Source organism: Agelaius phoeniceus, chromosome 6, assembly GCF_051311805.1.
Source record: "Agelaius phoeniceus isolate bAgePho1 chromosome 6, bAgePho1.hap1, whole genome shotgun sequence".
Lineage (NCBI taxonomy): Eukaryota > Metazoa > Chordata > Aves > Passeriformes > Icteridae > Agelaius > Agelaius phoeniceus.
Window position 1 is genome coordinate 47,488,066 of NC_135270.1, and position 21,483 is coordinate 47,509,548.

Consider the following 21,483-nt stretch of genomic DNA (forward strand, 5'->3'; position numbering starts at 1 on the left):
AAAGACATCTTAATTCCAGGCAGTTTGAAAGCAACATTGTGAACGTATTGTGGTAACATACAACAGCTATGACCCCAGGGCAGCTGTTCTGTTGTTGTATTTTTATTTTTTAATCAATGCAACTGCTCACCAGATTTTTAAGAGTATTCCAAATCTTAGAATTTAGCATATAATTTGTTATTACATAACAAAAGAAATTTCAAAACACAGTTAGTCATGAATAAGAACCACCCACGATAAGGAATGAGGAGTGATGAGGAAGCATCAGAGTGCTCCTTATTTAACAATCCACTCCTCTATGCAGAATTTAACAACCTGGAAGAAGATTTAACCTGACCAACTGACAATGGCACCCAGAAAGCAGAATTATGACTGGAAAGAGTTGCTGGAGAAATTATTCTCTCAGAGAAAGAAGGGATGCTGCCCCAAAAAGAGCTACTAAAAAGCCACTTATCAAAACAAAAGCAAACATTATTTCCTTTAGCAATTTCAAACATATTTTTGTAGATATGTTGATGTTTGTCTCAAACAAAATCCTCCCCGTGCAGAAATTAGTGAGACATTTCTTTGACCTAAGCAAAAAAGCTCAGTTAAGTTGACTGAACTCATTTCTGCTTGTCCTGATAGATGCAGGCACATCAGTAAAATAATTTCAGTGTAACAGGGCAAAAGAAGCAACTGAAAATATGAAACAGCTATCAACCAAAGGCAAACCATGGAAGTTATGTTCATTTGAAGAACTGGTTCAAGTAAACTGAAGAAGCAATAACACACAGATCTAAAAAACCATAAATACTATTAACCAAATCACACCCATATTCCTCATAAGAACACAATGCAGTTATTTAATGTCAAGCAACATACTTAAAAAAACAGTGCATTGCAGATTCAGAGTTGGTGGTCAAAAGAATACCTAGGAAGAAATTTCCTAGACATCACTGTCTTTGACACTTGCTTTCAGCCACTGCTGGAGATGAGATGCTTGGCTGGACATATTTTATGTGGTATGGTATTAACCAGTCTGACCTGATGAAAGGACTTAATTATATGCTCTGTTGAAATTGTGGAACTCCTCATCTGCACATGCCAAGAACAAGAGAACTAAACTGAACAAAATCCCACTTTTGCAGGAATCATGTTGCTGTGAAGGATGAGTTGAGAATGGAGAACATAAGTTTGAAAGACTGAGCCTGAGAAAACTGCTGTAATTATTCTGGATGCAGGAAGGAGAATTTCTAGAAATCTTTGAAGATAAAGGCTATTCTACTTAATAATATTAAAGACACCATGATTAATGTGGGCTTGCTGCTGTGTAAAAGATTCATTAATGGAACTCTGAAATAAATACAGCTAAACAACTCAAATGGCATCATATTGCAGGCATTTATGTTACAATATAAAGATACTGTAAACACTAAAACAAAACATCCCTCCCTTAAGTAAGTAGGGCTACTTCCATAGTCAAGATACTAACTTCTAAGAAAAATTTCAAATTCGAGGAAATGGCTATCTATATTTAATAGTAATCCTAATGGTGATGAGTTTGGGAAAAAAAAGTTACATTTTCAAGAAGGAAGAAATATACCATAGCTACTCTAGAATTCACTATGAGATATACCAGACAAAAATGAACCAAAAAGTATCACTTACCTGATTCAATGAAAGACTAAAACTGAATTAAAAGGTGGAATCATAAAAGAAATGCCAAAAGTAATCTAAGATAATAAACTAAAAGATTAGCCTTGGAAAATAAACTAGCTTTGAAACTGCTAGATAAATTTCTAGATACGTTCTTTTTTTCATAATGCTTCCTGGACCAACTTGAATCTCCATATTTTGAATCTTTCCTTTCTATGATAAAGCACAGAATAGATGTCTAGAAGCAGCACATAACTTTTTAAATGTACAATATCTGATTTGCTACCCAGTTCAAGTTTTCTTTTGTATCGCACACATAATAAGAGCTATTGAGTCTATCACATACACCAGGATAGAAAAAAAATATTTCTACAATTGAGAACAAAAGGTCTAATGTATGCAGTGCAAACTTCCCCTGGGAGAAGCATATTTCTTCCCTGGCTCTCCTCAGGGAATTTATCTATCTACACACTGCCAAATTCCTTCTACATTTTCAAAAATGTAAACTAAATTATCCAGTACACAGGTAACAAGTGCAATTATAGAAACAAAAGAGGTTGAAACTCAGCCATACTTCTCTCCAGTGTATACCCGTGGTCTCCTACTGAGTGCATAATTCTTCATATTTGAACCTTTTCGCAGTGGATCATCAAGGGGTGATTGGTGAGGAGGATCTTCCAGGGGATTCCAGTAACTCTGTTCACACATACCTCGTAACAAAATTTCTGCAAGTTGTCTTGCTATTGTCTGTAAAAGCAAAAGATAAATATTTTCCCTAGAAATGCTGAATACAAACTCTTTAAAAATGCTCAGATTTTTTCTGATGAAGACTATTTATATGGAATGTATTTTTGTACTCTATAACATCCAAAAAAACCAGGCATGATGCTGTTTAAAAGGTAAAAGTACCCAGTTCAATTCTCTAAACACAAATAAAAATAACAGCAATAACAAACAATTTTTCCATTTTGTCAGTTAATCCAGATACTTCTGAAGTATAAACAACCCAGCTGCTGCTCCTAAGAAAATCAATAACCTAAGATGCTCAATAACCTCTACTGCCTCTTCAGACCTGGAGCAGTTGTTTGCATGGGAGAGAACACAGTGGAGCATTCCAAACTGCAGCCTGCCAAGAGAACCATGGTGAAAAACACGATGATATTCCCTGAAGGAACTGCAGCCTGATGGAGGGACCTGATGCTGGAGCAGGGGAAAAGTGTGAGGAGCAATGAGCAGCAGAGAGGAGCCCATCACAACCCTCCACCCTCAGGCACCACTCAGGGAATGGGAGGGTAGGGAGAGGAGGTAGAAGAGTCAGAAGTCAAAGACTGAAGTTGAACCTGAGAAAACAGGGTGCAAGGAAGGTGTTTCAGTTTTTTTCTTTGTTTCTCACCATCTCACTCTCTTTTAAGTGACAATATATTAATTTCCTCCAAGAAGAGCCTGTTTTGCCTGTGACAGTAACTGGTAAGCAAACTCTCTGCCTTTATCTTGGACCTATCTCAGACCTTTTGTAGGATATTTCCTCCCCATGTGTTAAGGAAGGGGAGTTTGAGGGCAGCTAGGTGAGCATGTGGCAGCCAGACAAGGTCAACCCACCACAGACAGTTATGGTCTGTGGGTGAATGGGGCTTCTGACAACTCATACGTGAAGGTGCTGGTATTAGCTGCTGTTAAAGCTCAGCAAGACTGAAACAAGGTTGAAAATCAGCATGACAAGTTCTACTTTGACCAACTATTATTGTCATCACATATTTAACTGGAGAAATACTTACATAAATATTATTAAATTAAATAATACTAATTTAAAGCTTTTAAGTCATCCAATAGTCCATAACTTGCAGGTTAATCTCCTCATTAATGTTTCACACACATGCACAGACCCCCCATGACTACATATCACGATGATGAAAATTCAAAGGTTTGTCTATCAGAGCAGTAGAAAGAAGGCAAGATCTAAATTTGCATCAGAATAGGGAGAATTTCCAGTAACATTTCCCAAAAACAGATGTGTAATGTTTAAGTCACAGACAGCACCCTAAGATCTGCATCTTCCACCTTAACTCCCATACCATAAGAAGTCCTTCATCTTATCTATTAAAATTTGCAATACTATCCCTCTCCATTGAAAGTCTATTATTAAATAATTTTAATATATTTACTAGGAATCAGTTATTGAATTAATTAAGAAATTACTTACCTTCCTTACTACCAGTTTGGAAATTTTAAAGGCCCAGTATTAGGAAACTAATCTAGGATATTTTGAAAATAATTACATGACAGTAAAAAATATGAGCCTTTACTTTTTATTATATAAAAGATTCAAGGTTCTGACAATATAAGTAACAAATCTTCATGATTTTGCTTTTATGGTTTTCCCTGAAGAGGCTTTATAACTTGATAGCCTTCAACTTTATAGAAACCACACAAAAAAGATGCTTTCTGTTCTCACCCCCACTACCTTACAGAACATAAAACTACATTGACTCATAAATAGGGCAATTATAACTAAGGCTGAAAGTATGGTCAATCAGAGACCAGTCAGGTTCTAATTATAACCACAAACAAGAAAAAGGAATAGGGAGGAGACTGGGTACAAAACATTCTTTACTTTAATCATTTATTAATCATTCTTAAGCCAGGAAATGTAACCTTATAAAGTGTTGGCTAACAGGTCCTTATCAATATGCTACATATCCAGCTATTTGTCTCTAACTCATCCACTGTATTTGTGCTTTCTCTGCCTACTGAAACTCAGATGGTAGAATAGGAAAGGGGTTTAATATAACTCACCATTCGCAGGTTTTGTGTAGTTCTTGTTTCGACAGCTCTTAGTAACTCTCTAAATCTACCAACTCCTCTTGTCAAGTTCCTGTATATAGACATAGAATTTGACAGTATTCCAACTTGGATGAAGTAACACCTTAAAATATTACTCAATAAAGTAGTTAAAATCCATGCTACCTTTTTTTTTTTTTTCCTTTCGTAGCCTCATTGCCTTTCTGTGAGATGGATATATAGAGATATTCATCTGGGAACCTCACCTCTGATTACTATAACAACATTCCCTGACAGTTTATTGAAAAAATAAACATTTTCATGATCAGTAGATAGATCAAGGGAAAGCAAGAAAAAAAGTAAGAAGCAACCACCTCAAAAAGAAAAAAGACAAAGTCGTTCTCATTGCTACAGTTGTTTTAGTTTTCAATTACATTAGGCTTCAAGTACAAACTTTGAAAAAAAACCAAACATTTTAGCTGCCCCTTGACATCTTAAAAGAAAGCAATACAAAACATAAAATTTTGAACTCCTTTTCAAAAGGACAAGAGCACAAACACTGTAAGGCCCACTGTGTGGCCAGAAGAGGACTGGGGGATCAGTCTTCTGTTCTTGACTCTGACTTGCTTTTCATGCAGCTTCTACAACCGAAGTTTCTCCATCTACACTTCTTCCACATCTGCTGCCTGAACAGCTTTGACAGAGATTCAAGACCCTCAGAGGCATCATTGATACTAGCACTTTTAGCAGGTCTGAACTTTCTTCTCAAACATTAGATTATACTGAATGGTCGTATAGCTTTACCTTTATCTCATCACTTTATCAGTTGTTTGGAGGTTTTATTGTACATAAAAGCAGTTGAGAATATTCTACTTTATATTAATACAATTTGTCTTTGAACTAATGAAGGATTGGGTTAGCTTTAGGCTGTCCTGAACAACAGAATTTTGCAAAGTGAACACAACAGATAGGGCAACCATTTCACTATTTCAGGTTTAGTTACAATAGAAAATTATTTGAACAAAAGTGTATTTTGTGTTAAATCATTGCTGTTACACCACATATTGTCTTAAGATGTGATGTTATGTGCAACCTGCATAGCATTTACCTAAGACAGAGCCAAAAGAGACAAGAAATATTACATATTGTGTAAGCTTTCTATAAGTAAAAGCACTATTACACTGCACTATAAATCAGATGTTAAAACTGCCTTCCTTGTTGCTTGTCTGTATTTAAAAATATGTTTAAAATACTGACTTTTGTGCAGCTCTGTACAAATTCAAAAAAAAGCCAGCATTTTTATACAGGTACTTTCTTTCAACTCAGTTGCAGAATATCTGAAACTAGTGTTTGATGCAAGAGATCTTGCTATAGGACTGTAGGACTCCTATCACTTTACCTAGAGACCTACTCATTTATTTTCTTCTTCAGATTACATGACAGCCCTCATCTCTGTTCTGTTTTACATAATAAAGATCATCAGGATATTTCAGAAACTTTAGTTTCCACACATCTTTCACTAGCATGGGCATCATCCTTCATCAGCACAAGTTCATCTTCTAAAATACTTTTATATAAAAGCTCATTTTATATACTTCTTCTTTTAAAAGAAGTAGCATGACCAAGTAACCAAACCCATATGAATGGTTCAAAGTTATGCTAAAGAATGTTACGAGTTGCCTATAGAGAAATAATCACCAGTCACACAAGACATAAAAATGGCTTGTAAAAAGCCCACGTGCTACAGCAGAGCTTGACCACAGAGTGACCAGCTACTACATACTAAATAAAATTCATCTTGTGCAAACATCTGCATGGAAAAAACTGTGTGAAAAATTATATTAATTTATACATTTCAAACAGGCAGCCTCAATAGCTGATGACTATTACACCAACTCCATACGCTAAGGAAGGACAGAAAGTCATTAGGCCAGATTTCAAGAAAACCTCCAAACTCATTTGAAGCTGGATACATTCAGCACTTTTGTAAAGCCAAAATACCATTCAGTAATGCCACATTCCAAATATTTTATAGAGACAAAACCAGTCCACTGGAATCCCAGCTTTAAGTCCTCTGGTCTAAGTAGGTATTTCTCATTAATGGAGTTCTCTCTCAAAGACTGCATTGCAAAGTCACAAATGTGTCCCTATAACGAGATTAAAAAATTTTAAAAAACCCCAACCAAACAAAGCAGATTCACCACAAAACTCCCTGCAAATGTTCCTTGCAAAACTGTTGAAAAAAGGTTATGAGCAAGAACTTGTCAGCTTGAAATTTTATTTTCCCAGTGCAGATGAAACACTTACTATGTAGTAGAACTTCAAATCACAATAACTTCATTAAATTTTAGGAATTGGCATTTTTTCCATATGAAGTTTATGTCTTTTGATGGGTTACAAGAACAATAACAAAACACTTTATGAAAATGCATGCAATTTTCACAAGCCTTCAAACACTTCATGACAGGTTACTTTTAGTTACCCATTACACTTTTTTAAGCATCTACAAGGGAATGAAACTTGTGACTGAAGTTCTACTGTATTATGGAAAAAGCAGTAAGATTGTACAAGAAAAAAAGCAGTTAAAATACAGAATTAGCTTTTGCTTCATAAAGCATTTAACAGTGATCCACTGCACACATCAAGACAAACACAAAACAGATTTGTCAAGTATCTTCTACATTAAATTTACTAAAAAAAACCCCTCAAAACTACAATCTAAATCACCCTAAAATTGAGTTAAATGCTTTTAGAGACAAGAAATGAAGCAAAATATACCATTGATAATATGGTAGATCTCCACATCACACTGCTTTTAGCAAAGTACATTTCCTGTATTTGTTAACGGTTTGTAACATTGAGAAGAGTGGTGGCTGCTCTGCTACATGGTTTCCTTCCTAGCCTGGGACACACACAGCTTTTACTGCTTTTCACTAGGATGTGCTTTCATGTCAGCAGCTCTCCCTGTGCTGATGGAACGCCAGAGCAAAAGGGCACATTAACTTAGACAGCAATGTCCCACAGTGTCTGTAAACGACTTTGAGATCCCTTCCTTTCAGGGACAAGGAATTTTAAGGTACATTAACACTGACTTGGAACTGACACGTTTTCAGTGATTTCAGACAAGACAAAGACAGCCCACAGATGGACACTGATAGTGATGTACATGTGTGTTTCTATGACTGCCTCCTGCCAGAAGATGCTCAAATCAACTCCTTTGAATTGTATCTTCCTCATTTTTAAAGACAATTAGAATGTTTGGTGCTTTAAATCTTCAAGAAAAACACCCCTACTTTGACTCTTTAAGTAGCAATCTGCCAGTTAGGCTGAAAACCAAAATCTACTGAAAGTCTATACAGACATGCCCTTAGGGCCTGTTTGCCTCCTTGTGTCTACATATTTGCACTCTAAACCCCAAATACTCATGTTAGAACCTAATTTAATTATTCTGATAAAAGATCAGCTTTTAGGCTCCTTAAAAATTTCAGACAGTATTTCTGTTCAGAATAATGCAAGTATCTTAACTGCATCTATACAAAGGTGCTCACTCCTGAACAGAGACAGAAATTAATAACTGTAGATATGATATAAGTAAAGTGCAGGAAGAAAATTAGGGGCATCAAGGATAAGCTTTCAAGGCAGGATCAGAAAAGGTGTATATAAGCATGAAGGCCAGCAGTAGCAAACTTTAGGCACAAACAAATTTGTCACCATCATCACCAAGAAGTTTCTTGGTTTTAAAAAGCATGTTTAGCATCAGACAACACAGTGCTTTGGCATTACTGGTCCAGATAAACTTCACCCCCACCAATACTTCTTATTTTTGTGGTTTTAAACACATACAAAAAGTAGAAAAGAATGAAAGAAACTGCTCAACAAAAAGCAGCCTATGTTTGAATGATATTAGGACAAAACCACCTAACACTATTCTCTATAACAAAATTAGTGAGATCAAATCACGGTATACTCAAAACAGACTAAAAAAGAAATGTTTGAAAATTAACCTTAGAAAGTTTGATAAGATTAATTTACTCTGTCCTTACAGCATGTTTTGGTAATATCTTCTCAATTAGTGAAAAGGGCTTTGTCAGGCATTTCCTTTATGCTTCTCAGTCAAAAACCTCAAACATTTAGTCTACCACTGCCTTTCAGTGATTAAAAATTTAATTGGAATAAATTTTTGCATACTGAGCTAAACCAAACCTCACCTACTCTGCAATTTGGTGGCTAAATTGTCAAAGCTTTTCCCATTTAAGAGAGAAAAGCACATCCAGAACCATGCTGGTGAATAGGCTGAGCTACTTATACTGCCCTATTACTTCATTGCTGAGACTTACTATATCACATTTTTTAAATATTCATCTTTTAAAAGGGGAGATAAACCAATAACAATGACATCTACAGGGCTTGACCAAAGCAATGAAGTAGAAGTTGCTTTTGGAATTGAGCTGACTTCCACCTTCTCCTGTGCCTTCTCTGTCTGTATTTATAAACTGAAAAAGAAATGCAACGTTTGTAAACTCATAAGGACACTGCAAGTTTTAAAGTTTGGGGTTTTTTTCCTCCCAAAAACTCAAATATGAAAGGAAAGAAAGAAATTATTTTAAAGGTAAGGAGTAAGGGACTCTTAAAATGCATGCCAACCAGAACAGTGACATTTCAGTAACTTCGGTATAACTGACATGTTTACAAAAAAATGCAGTTATTAAAATCCATACACTCTAGCTATTACTTTTAGCCAATTAAGAGTCATTTACATAGTATTAAGGCCAGAAGCAATTTCATATTAAAAGAAGTTACTACCTAAGCAAAAAGCAAGAAATGTGACAAATCAAGAGATTAATTCCTAAGCTGTAAAAGAACATCCTAATACCAAGGAATGCAATTTACCCTACTGCTTTCTATAGCCCTACAGAGATGGAATTTAAAAAAAAAAATTTAAAAGGACTGCAATTCTGTGGCTCGCTTCCATAACTTTATTAAAGGCCTGACCAAATGGACAAGACTACATACTCTGCACAAAGGATGGTGCTTTGGATGATTGTGACTAATGTCTGTGTGTTTTCCATCAGGTTTAAGAGGGTGGCGAAGTATAACTTAATCCACAATTAGAAAAACATCCTGGTAAGCATTTAGGTACCTATCTATGAGAGGCAGCATAGTTGCAACTTCAGACAGTTCTGTTTTCCCACTCTCCCTTTCATACTTACACTTCCAGTACACCCACAATATTATATAATTTTCACAAAACATTAATTAACACTGGGCATTATATTCTGAATAAAATGTAGAAAATCCCAAATTTGCTGCCAGAATCTAAACTACTCTTAAAAAAAAAATTTAGAAGTCTACTTTAAAGAATTATCATGGCATGCTTCTTATTTTATCCATTGTTACCTCATGCAGAAAGAAAAATCCCAGGTATCTCAAATTTGCTCCAAAAGATGATGTTTGTTTGATGCTTGAAAGTTCTTAACACATGTTTGAGCTTATAAATAAAACATCTTCGATGTGCCATTAGAGCTACACAAGCCTAAGTATTTGAAAGAGCACAATGAAGCAGCAATTCTGGCATTCATGCATTCACAATGAAAACGCTGCCTAGACTGCAGTTCCACTGGTAGTTAGTCCATCTAATGGCTCACGACCTGAAGAGGAAGATCTCATCCTCCCCATTCTCATCTCTTAGTGTTTGTTCCCTTTTCCCACCATTCTTCCTTCTTGTATTTTCCTACTCTCAATTGCATGGTCCCATCTCTTTTCTGACAGCCACACCAGCCATTATCGACCTTCCAGTGAATCAATTCTTCTCACCAGAATGACAGAAAGCTGTGATTTCTTTGACAACAAAAGTCCACAGAAACAAGCACCCAAACCAGGAAAAGGCAAACAAGGAAAATGCACACTAGGAGGGTAGGAGGAGTGTGGGTCTGGGGAAAATGACAATAGCAACTTCTCTGTACAGGGGAAATACAAGAACATTAAGTAGGGTAGTAAAATGAGCATTTTGAGGGGAGCAGGGGAAGTGTATGAAATACTAACTCCCTATTTGAGGATCCAAGACCATTTTGTTTGCCACCCATCACAATTCAACATAAAACCAAAAACTTTAATCTGATGCTTGCAAATGCAAAAACAGCCACTGTCAGCAAGACATGTGGCACATGGGCTAAAAGATGCTAAGTATCTTCTTGGAAAAAGTGAGCTGGAGTCAGAATTCCAACTACAAACTATTAAGAGTATCAGTCTTGAACATAACTCAGATACTAACATTACTTTCACTGTTCTTTCTATAACTAGTTATTACAAAAGTTGATAAGATTTTGAATAAAAGTAATTCCTTCATGTTTATATCCACCTTAGTCTTCCATGGAACACTGCCAGGTTTCCCACCTGTAACTTCACAATGGAATCTTGTTTTCAACTCTTGAAGTTAAGACACAATTCTGAGTAATAAACATACAGTGAGGTTTGAAAGAGAAAGCATTCCTAATGGATGATTTTATCTTGAATATCTGAGGGAATAATAATTTCCTCTCATGTTCAAATAGTTTTTCAATGAAAACTAACAGGTGAGAACAGTATTGGAAGCAAGGATGAGGAAAGCATCTGATATGACAGACAATAAAGTATCCTTTGAAAACTTATTTTTGCTCGGAATCACAGAGAAATTATTTTTGTTCCTATCTTGAATATATTCCTGCCTTAGCTTCCTAACCACACAAACACAAAACTAGGCATATAGAAAACAAAGCTGTGTTGAAAACTGCAACAGAAGTGATTTTGTTTGCTTTCCAACACACAGCAGTGATATTTTACATATAAGAAATGTGATACTTTGTAGGATTTCAATGTTTTCATCTTACTTTCTATTCTTTACTTAAACACCAACTTGTTTTGAGACTGATGTAGGATGTGCAAAAGGATTTCAAAGATGCAGAGTGATGGGTCTCTAGCACTATATTCTAATACAGCAGAGAGCTGATCTTACAGGATCTTCATGTGCATTTATGTCAAGCATTTACATAAATCTTTCTCTCATGGACTTCATCCCTATAAAATCCCTATCTGTGAGCACTGTATGGATATACATGTGGAACAGGAGCACCTATAGACTGCCTCCAATCCACTGTTCCTCTCTTATCAGAAAGAGAGCAATGTTCTTATGCTATTTCTCTTATATGCTATAGTGAAAAGAAAAAAACAGATAAAAGAAATTCTACATAGTTAAGTCCCATACTCTAAGGAGGGGTTTTGTTGTGCTTGTCAAACATTTCAAGTCAATATAAATCAATTTTCTCAATTATATGAAAAATGAGAAAAAATTGTTTATTTTTTTATTCCTTTTTTTTTCAGGGCTAATTATGTATGAAGAAGAAGCCAGTCTATAAGAAATAACTTGCTGGAGGAGATTAGGAATGTCTTGCTTCACTGTGACAGTGCCAGCACAGGTAATGGCCCCATGAGGAGTACAGACCATCTCTGGGATGCTCAGGTTTTGACTGAGTATGTGAACCGTGATGGGGACTAGACCAAACTGCAGTCTGGATCCAGAGCAATATCCATGGAGGGGGTGTAAAATAAAGGAGAAGCCAAAAAAATAGCTCTGAAATCTAGGTAAGTCTGATTTTCACATGGTGGCCTCCTGATTTTAGACTTCAACCAAAATGCCACTTTGCTTCAAGAGCATACATTTCCAGTATATTTGTGAACATTACTACCTCAAAAATAAAAACCATAAACCAGACAAAATCAACTTGTAAATCTCACAGCAACAGAAATACTAGGATAGAAGAAACACTGGGTACCTAAAGAGCTGTCCTTTCTCAGGGGCATTGTACTTGAAAATAGCTGTGTTAAATACCAATGTCAAAGTTCCTGTGCTCACAGCTTTTCTTGGAAAAACATCAAGGCTTTGAACTCCCTCAATATGAAATTACAAAGCAACCACTACACAAGTTATGTAATCAGCCTGAAAGAGTGGAAAGTTACATTTCAGAACATTTTTTAAAAAACACACAAACCCTACTGTAAGTTTTTGAACAACTTCTTCAACTTCTTTGTTACACATTTCCAAGCTGAAATGTTCTTCATCTCCCAAGTGAAAAATGGGTATGTAGTTTGTTTCTTTAATAAAATTCTGTACGCTTCAGAAGAAACCATTAATTTCAGTTTTGTGTCTTATTAGCACTAAACTAACACTTTTCTGGTTCAGACTATTTCCACTTCAATTTCTTTTTTTTTTCTTTAGGTAATTGCATTTCCATGTCTTTTCAAAATACCACCACTTAGCAGAAAGGCTAAGTTAAGTTTCAAGCACTTTCTAGTTTTTTATACAAGATAATGCCTACTTGAAAGATAAGGACTGAATTCTCTACAAAATCTCGATTAATCGACTTAAAAGAAAATCTCTGTACCGTTAACAAATGAAAAGGAAATTTGAAGTAGATCAACCAACTTTATAGGTAGGCAGCAATACTCCCTATGTTACTTTTGAAATTATGGACACACATGTACAAAGATGATTTTAGATTACATTCAAACTTGAAATATGTTGCAAAGCTTCCTGGAAAGATCTCAAATCTACTCTCTGTAACCTAACATCAGGAGGGATGATATATTTAAAAATGAAACAAGACATCCTTAAAATAGATTTATTAAAAAGCAGGTTATAATTTATCCCTATTAGAAAAAGTATATATTTGAAGTCTCTTCAGTTCTGGTAAACCCAAGATAAAAAATGAAAAAAATAAAAAAGCAAGCCCTAAAAGCAGCCACATAACAAGCAGCCTGGAACAATGACCATATTAGGAAATATTGAAAGAACTGTGATTGACTTTGAATTAAGGAGGGAAACTAAAGGATGTAACAGCAGGAATATGTGAAATAATGATTGTCACAGAGCTATTTTTCCTAACACCTTGCTTCATATCATACAGTACCACTGGCCAACGGAACTAGAAGAAGAAATTCAAAATTTTATATATAATGTGGAATTAGCTTACAAACTGCAAGTGACCACTGTACTAAAGACTGCAAAAAAAATATATGCTTGTGTAGGAGTTAACAAGCTCACCAACAACTTCACTGTGAAGAATTAAAATGCACATGGAATAAAATCTTTCAAAGCTCACACCAGACCAGCTGATACAGTCTAGGAAAAACACTCCTGTCTGAATATTCCTTAACAATCCACTGCATGACTCTTTTTGTGCAGTTGCTTTGTGTTTTCTTCATTAATTGCAATCTGCTATGTCTACTGCTGCCTGCTTTTACACAAAACATGTCAGATTAAATGCACTATTTCCATCCCTGGCCTCCAATCAAAATCCTTCAAAATGTGGAATTCTTCGCTTATTCTTAACCGTGACTGCCACTGGGATTTTGGCAGTAACTGTATTTTATTTATTTTTTTGTGCAGACATGAAAACAGAGATCTTATTTTTAGTTCCGATAAATGAAAAAAAATTAGCTTTCAGAACATTCCATTCCTCCTGCAATTAAATTATGAAAACAGATCTAAAGTGTAAGTCTCAGATCATGTTAATGCACCACTACTTCAATACTTTAAGAAAGAGATTTCAGAAGTGTAGTGATTGTTTCCATGTTGAAATTCCTGAACAGCTTAAAAATCAGCTAGTTTTTTTACCCTACCTTCAGTACATTAAAATCTCGAACTCTTTACAGACACTGCATTATTTCCTTCATCTCTGGTTTATGTATTTGAAAGAATAAAATGCATTTTTGGTACAAAACAGTAGTCCCATCAAGAGTTCCAGTATTTCAATAAAATGACATTTTCCTAATGAAATAAGAAGCCCCAGACAAAAGTTTTTAAACTATGTGCTTTCAACAAATCTCAGAAATGTACTTAAAACCCATTTGTGCCGAGTTTTGATGTTCTTAAAAATGGAGAGTTGTATTCTTTTTCTCATTCTGTGTGGCAACTGAATTTATTTTTAGGCTTTTAAGCAAAGCCTTATTTAAAATAAATTATAAAGGAAGTCCCATGCAGAATCTAAAGGGATCTACAGAGCAGGTACAATAAAGATTGTATACTTGTATACATACTGTTGATCTTCATGCACATTTATCCTGCAGCATAATGTTAAAATAAGTGATAACTGAAGAGATTTGGAAAAAAATTACAAAATCAAAATTATAAATATCAGCAGTTTCAATATGTTGACAATCACTCTTTAATGGTGTTTGATAGCAAATTTCAAATAGTTAAAGCTTAAGGTACTTTAAGTTCTTACATTCAGTAAACAAAACTATAAAATGCTTTCTGCTTAACATACTTTGACTAAACAATTTTCCAATATGTAAATAAATACAACGTGGGCAGCCCTACTATTCTAATTGAAATGTTACTACTTTATTAACAGGAGAATTATAGAATCCACAATTGCTAAAAATTATGCCCAGTTAAATCACAAACACAAAACCTAAGCAAAAAAGTAAACACAATAAAAGAAGAGTCAAATCTCACCCATTCTTGAAATATAGAACATGTGCTCTCTGAAGTCCTGTTTCCAGGAAAAAACCAAGCTCTTGCTCGTGTGCAGTGGGCCCTGGCTTAGGGCTTCTGTTTTGTATGTTGGCATTAATTACCTAAGAGAATACAAGAAATGGTGGGGGGGAAGTGTATTTAGAAAAAAACCCCTTGAAATCAAGGTTTGTGTACTTTTCCATGGAAGCTAATATTTGACGTTGGAGAAATCTTTGCCATTTGTAGGTGGTGGCTAATAGACCATTTCTAGCTTTACCTTCATTGCCACCTAAATATAAACCCTTTTGTTCTTGCCTATACCCTTAGAGAGAATTAATTTACCAAGCAGAAATACTGCTAAGCAAAATTTTATACTACTTTTTCAGAAATTTTTGTGAAGAATGGTATGCAAAGAGAAGAATATGAAAAAGCATATTTGCTTTTTTTACGGAACCTTATTCAGTAGCAGGATATTCAAAAATTTAAAACTCCTGTTAGGTTAGAAAAGACTGCTGCAGAGAGCAGTAAGAAGATTAAAAGCTATCTCCAGAGTGATTGCCAAAAAGCAATTTAGAAATAATTGTAAACATTTAAAAATAATTGTATTACATCAGCATTAAAAATGCTGTCAAAATGTAATCAGCTTTCGGTGGTGCACACAGTCTACCAGCCACTACAAGAAAATAATAAAACAGCAAAACCCCTCAGAAAATAAAAACCTGCATGTATTTTAAAAACAGTATGAATTACTTTACCCCCCATCACATCAGTTTTCTTCCCCCTTTTTCCTGTTTTTCACGACCCTAAATGTGTCTTCCAACTCCTTCAAAGACAGCTGTGAAGTGACAGGCTGAGGCTTGCAAGCAATGGGTCTCAAAGAGGATCAGAGGGGTATTGTCAGCTCACTTCACTCTAACAGCATTCACAAGCCAAAGAACACAGCCCCAAGTGTACTGCACTTTGCCCAAATGTACCTCAAAGTCTAAATAAAAAGCAACAGTGTCTATCTCCTAGAAATAAAGGGTCACACAAATTTCTTTCAAAAAGGCATTTATATCAATCTTTAAATGTTTAATTTAGAAGACCACCCCAACTTACCCTTTCTATCTCCTGAAGGTACAGAAGAGCAATATCCCCAGCCTTCTCATAGCATGTGACAATTTCTTGTTCTCGGTCCACATGGAGATTACTCGCTGAGGAAGATATTGGCAACTTCTCAAGACAGAGACCTTGAGAGGCAAAAAAAATTCAAACAAAGTATTAAAAACTAATGCCATATAATATTAATAGCTAAAACATAGTCCAGGTTCAGCTCCTTTAGTTCAGGGGAAGAAACAAAGGAAATGAAGGTATGGTCCCCTAAAACAGACACTAATAAATATATAAATAAAAATTACTCCTCCTTAATAATTATAAATCCAGAAGCAGCAATTTTTAAATCGATTTTGATTTAAAAGGCATTTTGACCATCTACCATAAAAATATATAGTGCCTTTCTATACCAGTTTTACATTACTATGTCTTCAGTTTTCCAGAATGATCATAGAAACCAAGGTACAGAGACAAAAGGCACTCAAGGTAATATTAACTCAGTCACTGTGCAAGACAAAAGTATCTATAAAAACAAATACATTTAAAATAAACAATATGTTAGGAAGTGTAATTTTTGTATTTAAATTTAGAAGAGGTAGCTCACTCATCAAGGCCATGTAAATCTTTTCTGCTCGGGACCTACCCAACAAATACATTAAATGGTGCTTTGAAGTAAAAAAAAAATCTTCACTTGTCTTAAAAAAAATCCAACAACTCTTACTAATCAATACTAACTCCTACACAAGACACTTCAATTACAGCCATTTTCAAGATAATTAAAGTGCTGGAAAGGACCTTGAGAATATAAATCCATTTATCTGATGGAGGAATCAACCAACCCCTGACACTGGACCAACCTGTTCTTAAAACTTCTGACACTAGGGATGCCCTGGCCTTCATATGCAAATTACCACAGAGCTCAACTATTCTCACAAATAGTATTTTTCCCAGTTCTTAAGTCTCCCTCTCTAGATTAATTAATTTGATTCATCCTCATAGAAAGTTTATTCTGTTCTTCACAAAACATTGCAAGTTAGAGCACAGTGCCAATAACACCAAGGTCATGGCTTTGATCCCCCTATGGGCCATTCATGTACAAGGTGGACTCCATGAGCCTCCTGGGTCCCTTCCAACTCAGAATATTCTTTGATTCATCTAGAGAGAGAGACAGGCTCTCAAGAAGAAATATCAATTCTCACCAATTTCCCTTCTCATGCTTCTTTGATAGCTAATCATTTTTGTCTCCTCTGGACACTCTCCAACTGGTTACCTCCACCTTGACTCACTGTGCCAAAAGAGGATACATGGCTCTACTTGGAGGCCTCAACTGCACTGAGCAGAGAAGATGAAAGACTTCCTGCTTTTCATAAGGGATACTTCTAAAAAAAGTATTAAAAATCAGTTGAACTTTTGTGACTTCTCTTACATATTAGTAAAAATTATCTTCCACTTATGATCTGCAAGAGACCACCAGCTCATATCCTTCAAGTCAACTATTTCATCTTATATTTATTTGAATAATTAATTGCATCTGCAACAGCACTATCCACATGTTAAGAGATTTATTTCAGGTCATTCTTCCAGCCTGCCAGCAGTAAATGCTAGTCCTAAAGTGCCTTCAACTGCTCCCACATTAATATAATCCACACTTTAAATTACTGTATTCTCTATTCATTGTTGAAAGTTTTGAGAATACATTGCTGGAGAAAAAACAGAAAACATCAACAAAACACATAGTTATATATTGGGCATATGTCTGTAGAATGCCAAGTAGTACAAATCCAGATTTCTGGCCAGATTTCAGGCTTGAGAGGATGCTTTAAGTGTGTATCACAGTTTGTTGGCCACCTTTACCCTTCAGACCACCCTATTACCAGTACAAACAACACATATCTTAGAGCTTTATGTGCTACACATCCAGTTAACACAAAATCCCGAATCCAGTATGAATCCTGAAACCAGGACTAAAAGGCCTGCTAATCCTACATGTACATTTTCAGACTCAGAGGTGACTAAAGAATACAGTAAAGGCACTGCAATAAACACATCAAATGACTGAAAGCACCAGGTAATTTGTGTGTGAATCACTCCTCCTCATTCCTTCTCTCCCACACTATGAACAGCCAGTGCCCCCAAGTAACCATCTCCTACATCAAGCAAATTACTCAACTATTTGTAGATCTGAGTCAGATTTATTCTTTCTATTTTTAAACTTTATGGCCATAACTATAATATTTAAATCTGAAAAACCTCACTACAAAGACATTTTCTTATTTTAGCTGAGAATTTTTCATTATGATGTGAAAACACCTCAGTGTTCAGCCAGAAATTCTAAGTAATGCAGCAGGGACGTAGCAAATTTTAAGTGTTCTTTGATGAAGTACAGAAGTACTTCTTAGAAGAAATGAAGTACTTCTTAGAGAAATGCTTCTATATAACTAGCACTCACTTTTTTTGTTGGTATGTTTATTAAACCCAGGAAATTATATATATATATATTATAAACCCAGGAAATTATATTATATGTATTTTAAGCATGTGATGCTTTGGAGAAGGAAGTTTATTTGGAGATCTATTCTGAAATGACCACTTAAAAGAATGGTTTGCATGCTGCATTTGTTTTGATGACACAAGTAAAAACTGCAATTTAATGCTGAATTCAAAATGAAAATATATCAACTAGGGGAAAAACCTTTAATAAATTATGCTTTCGTAATTATGATTTTGTTAAAACAAGTCACTCCAGACTACTCTTTTTTTTTTCTTAAATACAGATGAAATTTAATAATAATGTATTAAAGTATATAAAAGTACTATTTAATTTTAAATTGATATACAGAGCAACAACAATTGCATGGTATACTGCCCACTTCCTCATAAGAATACTGAGAGATGAAAAGATGTTAATTAAAATATGGATCATTATATTAGGCCCTCAAAAACAAGAACAAGCACATGGTAACATATACAAAAGAGAAAAACATGAAGTTCAAAATACACATATAACCCTTATTTATCTGCTGAAGACTTGTCATAGAATCAGACAAGTCAATTGTCCCTTTTGTGATTCTTCCCACACCTGCCAGGCAGGAATCTGCCATTCTCCCCCAAAGGATAGGCATTTCTTTAACTGTTTGTACACTACTTAAAGATATTTGGAAAAAAAAGTACAGGTTATTGCTATAAAATGTTACTGCATTTGCTGAAAAGGCCATAGCTATTGCTTTATTTAACTTTTATTTTGTTTGATTCTGCATTCAAGAGTATCATGACACCTGGTATCACAAGTTGACTTTGATATTCAAGGCTTTTAAATTTAAGCCCTTCCAGTTAAAATCATTTTCAGATAAAAGCTTCCAACAAACTGGGTCAGTTTTAATTTGGGAGACACTTATCTCATACATATCTAGTCTTGATATCAAGCAAGACGACTCCTGAGGGAAAAGAAAGTGAGAAGCAGTGAAACAAATACGAGTCCATACTAATTAAGTTTACATGTTTTGCAAGGTAACTCTAAAATTGCTTGTCATAAGAGCAGAGGAGCAACAAACAGGAATAAATAAATATCAGGAATATTATTTTGTTGTATTTGGACAACAAAATAATATTCCTGATATTTCAATTATAAGGTAACTTGCAAAGGCGTTCCTTACATTTTCAAAAAGTTATCCGTATTTTGTAAAATATTCAGAAAGCAAGCACTAGACAGTTTTATCACTTGAAATAAGTGGCATTCTTGTATCTGTAGTCTCAAATCAGTGGCCAAGATTAAGCCAAGTAAACATTTTTTACAAATAGAAGACCAGGCTGGTCCTACCTCTGCATTTGCAGAAGCTGACCACTACCCAAAAAAGAGGATGCCTCAGCAAGAACAAGTAACAAACTATTTTTAAGAAGTCCTCACACCCATTTTTATGTCAAAAGAAACCCAGACTTCAGTTCTGTAGGAAAACCAATTAAGCCACACTCCCATTTCACCATAGTTGCTCAAAGGTCAAAAGGAAATCCACAGCACAGTTCAGACCTTTACCAAGTGCTCTTACCACACAGATCACTACTGATACCATTCCAAAAAAAACCAACAGAACCACTAGAGCATTGTGTATGTGAGGATTCTCCATTATCCCAGCCAGTACCTTGTCTGTATAACATTTTAGAGACCACAAATAATAATGGACCCCATTGTTTATCTCCTGTTTCCAGTAGAGAAAGCTAAGGACAGAGGACAAACAGTGAACTACTGTTCTACACTTCAGTCAATAAGCACGCTTTTTCAAGAGACAGAGCTGCCTCAATACATAAAGATTTCTGGGTTTGCTTCCTGTTTTCCTTACATAGACATGTAAAACCCAAGTGTATTTTAGTGTACAGAACTTTGTCTTCCCTATATATGATATGCAAAGTGTTGATACATTATATGGTAAGTGTTCCAAATGCTGTACACAAAAAGCCCCTTTTCACCTCCTTCTAAAGAAACCTCATGTTTAGCATATTGTTATTGCTATCAAGAAACTCCCACATTTATTTATTTCTGAACTTAGAACATACACTGCTAATCTCACTGAGGGAAAGGACTAATTAAGTCCTCAATCAAAGATTTTTCTTGCTTGCAGAGAATTTTTTTCAGAGATTTTTTTAGAAAGCAAAGCATGGGGCTGTTTTTGTCTTCAATTCCCTACTGATATTTGCGAAGTAATTATTATAAAGGAAAAGAGAAACAGAATAAAATTTAAGCAAATATATTTAAATTAAAGTACCTTTTACTTTTACAGTTACTCCAGATACACTGTAGGGATTGCCTATTGCCTGTTGGTTTAGACAATTTAAGGAAACAAAAATAAGTTCTCTGGTTTTTTAAGTACCTTGTACTGCCCATCCCATTATGCCAAGACTCAAGGGAAAACATCTCCAACAACTGTCAGAATGCAAAGTCTCCTATTTTATGGCTAGTTTAGTACACCTGCTTTCCAAAAAAGCCACTGGAAAAAGGCCAATATCCCCTGCTCTTAGCACTCTAGATTTTAAGGGAAGCTCCTCTGGCTACCCACTCTTTTAAACACAGACTACTTACAGAGAATTGAATTCCATTCTAGACTAAACCCAGAGTAACATAAGCACAATCTTTCAGGTAGAACAGAGCATTTTATCATGCATGCTCAAACTGCAATGTCATTTCATTACTACAGCTTTTCTAATGCCATAGTTACGCTAGTGCTTCTAAGTGTCTTGAAGTTTCTTAGAGTTAAAAAGGGATGAAAAATGAGAAATAACTTTTTTTCTGAATTGAATACCTACTTATTAGTCCAAGTAAAAAAAGCATAACAATATTTTGGGATTTCTTTTAACATCATCTGAGAAAACTGTTGTGAAACAATTGGTCACACTTTTCCTCTAAATATAATGCATTCCAATTTTTGTATTTTCTTAAGAAACAGACTTTTGCAATATCTTTTACATAGAAGAGATCAGTATTTTTCCGCACA

At 35.1% G+C, this 21,483-nt stretch overlaps 1 protein-coding gene across 1 annotated transcript in view; it reads right to left on the reverse strand.

Moving 5' to 3' along the window:
* The window catches only part of TTC7B (tetratricopeptide repeat domain 7B), a 118,483-nt gene that overhangs the window by 73,980 nt on the left and 23,020 nt on the right, over window positions 1–21,483 (reverse strand). Inside the window, exons 4-7 of the mRNA XM_054635132.2 lie at window positions 16,007–16,137; window positions 14,909–15,030; window positions 4,432–4,510; window positions 2,213–2,385 (exon numbers count right to left, since the gene is read on the reverse strand). Of these exons, the coding sequence (XP_054491107.2) occupies window positions 2,213–2,385; window positions 4,432–4,510; window positions 14,909–15,030; window positions 16,007–16,137 (505 nt within the window). The remainder of the gene's footprint in view (window positions 1–2,212; window positions 2,386–4,431; window positions 4,511–14,908; window positions 15,031–16,006; window positions 16,138–21,483) is intronic.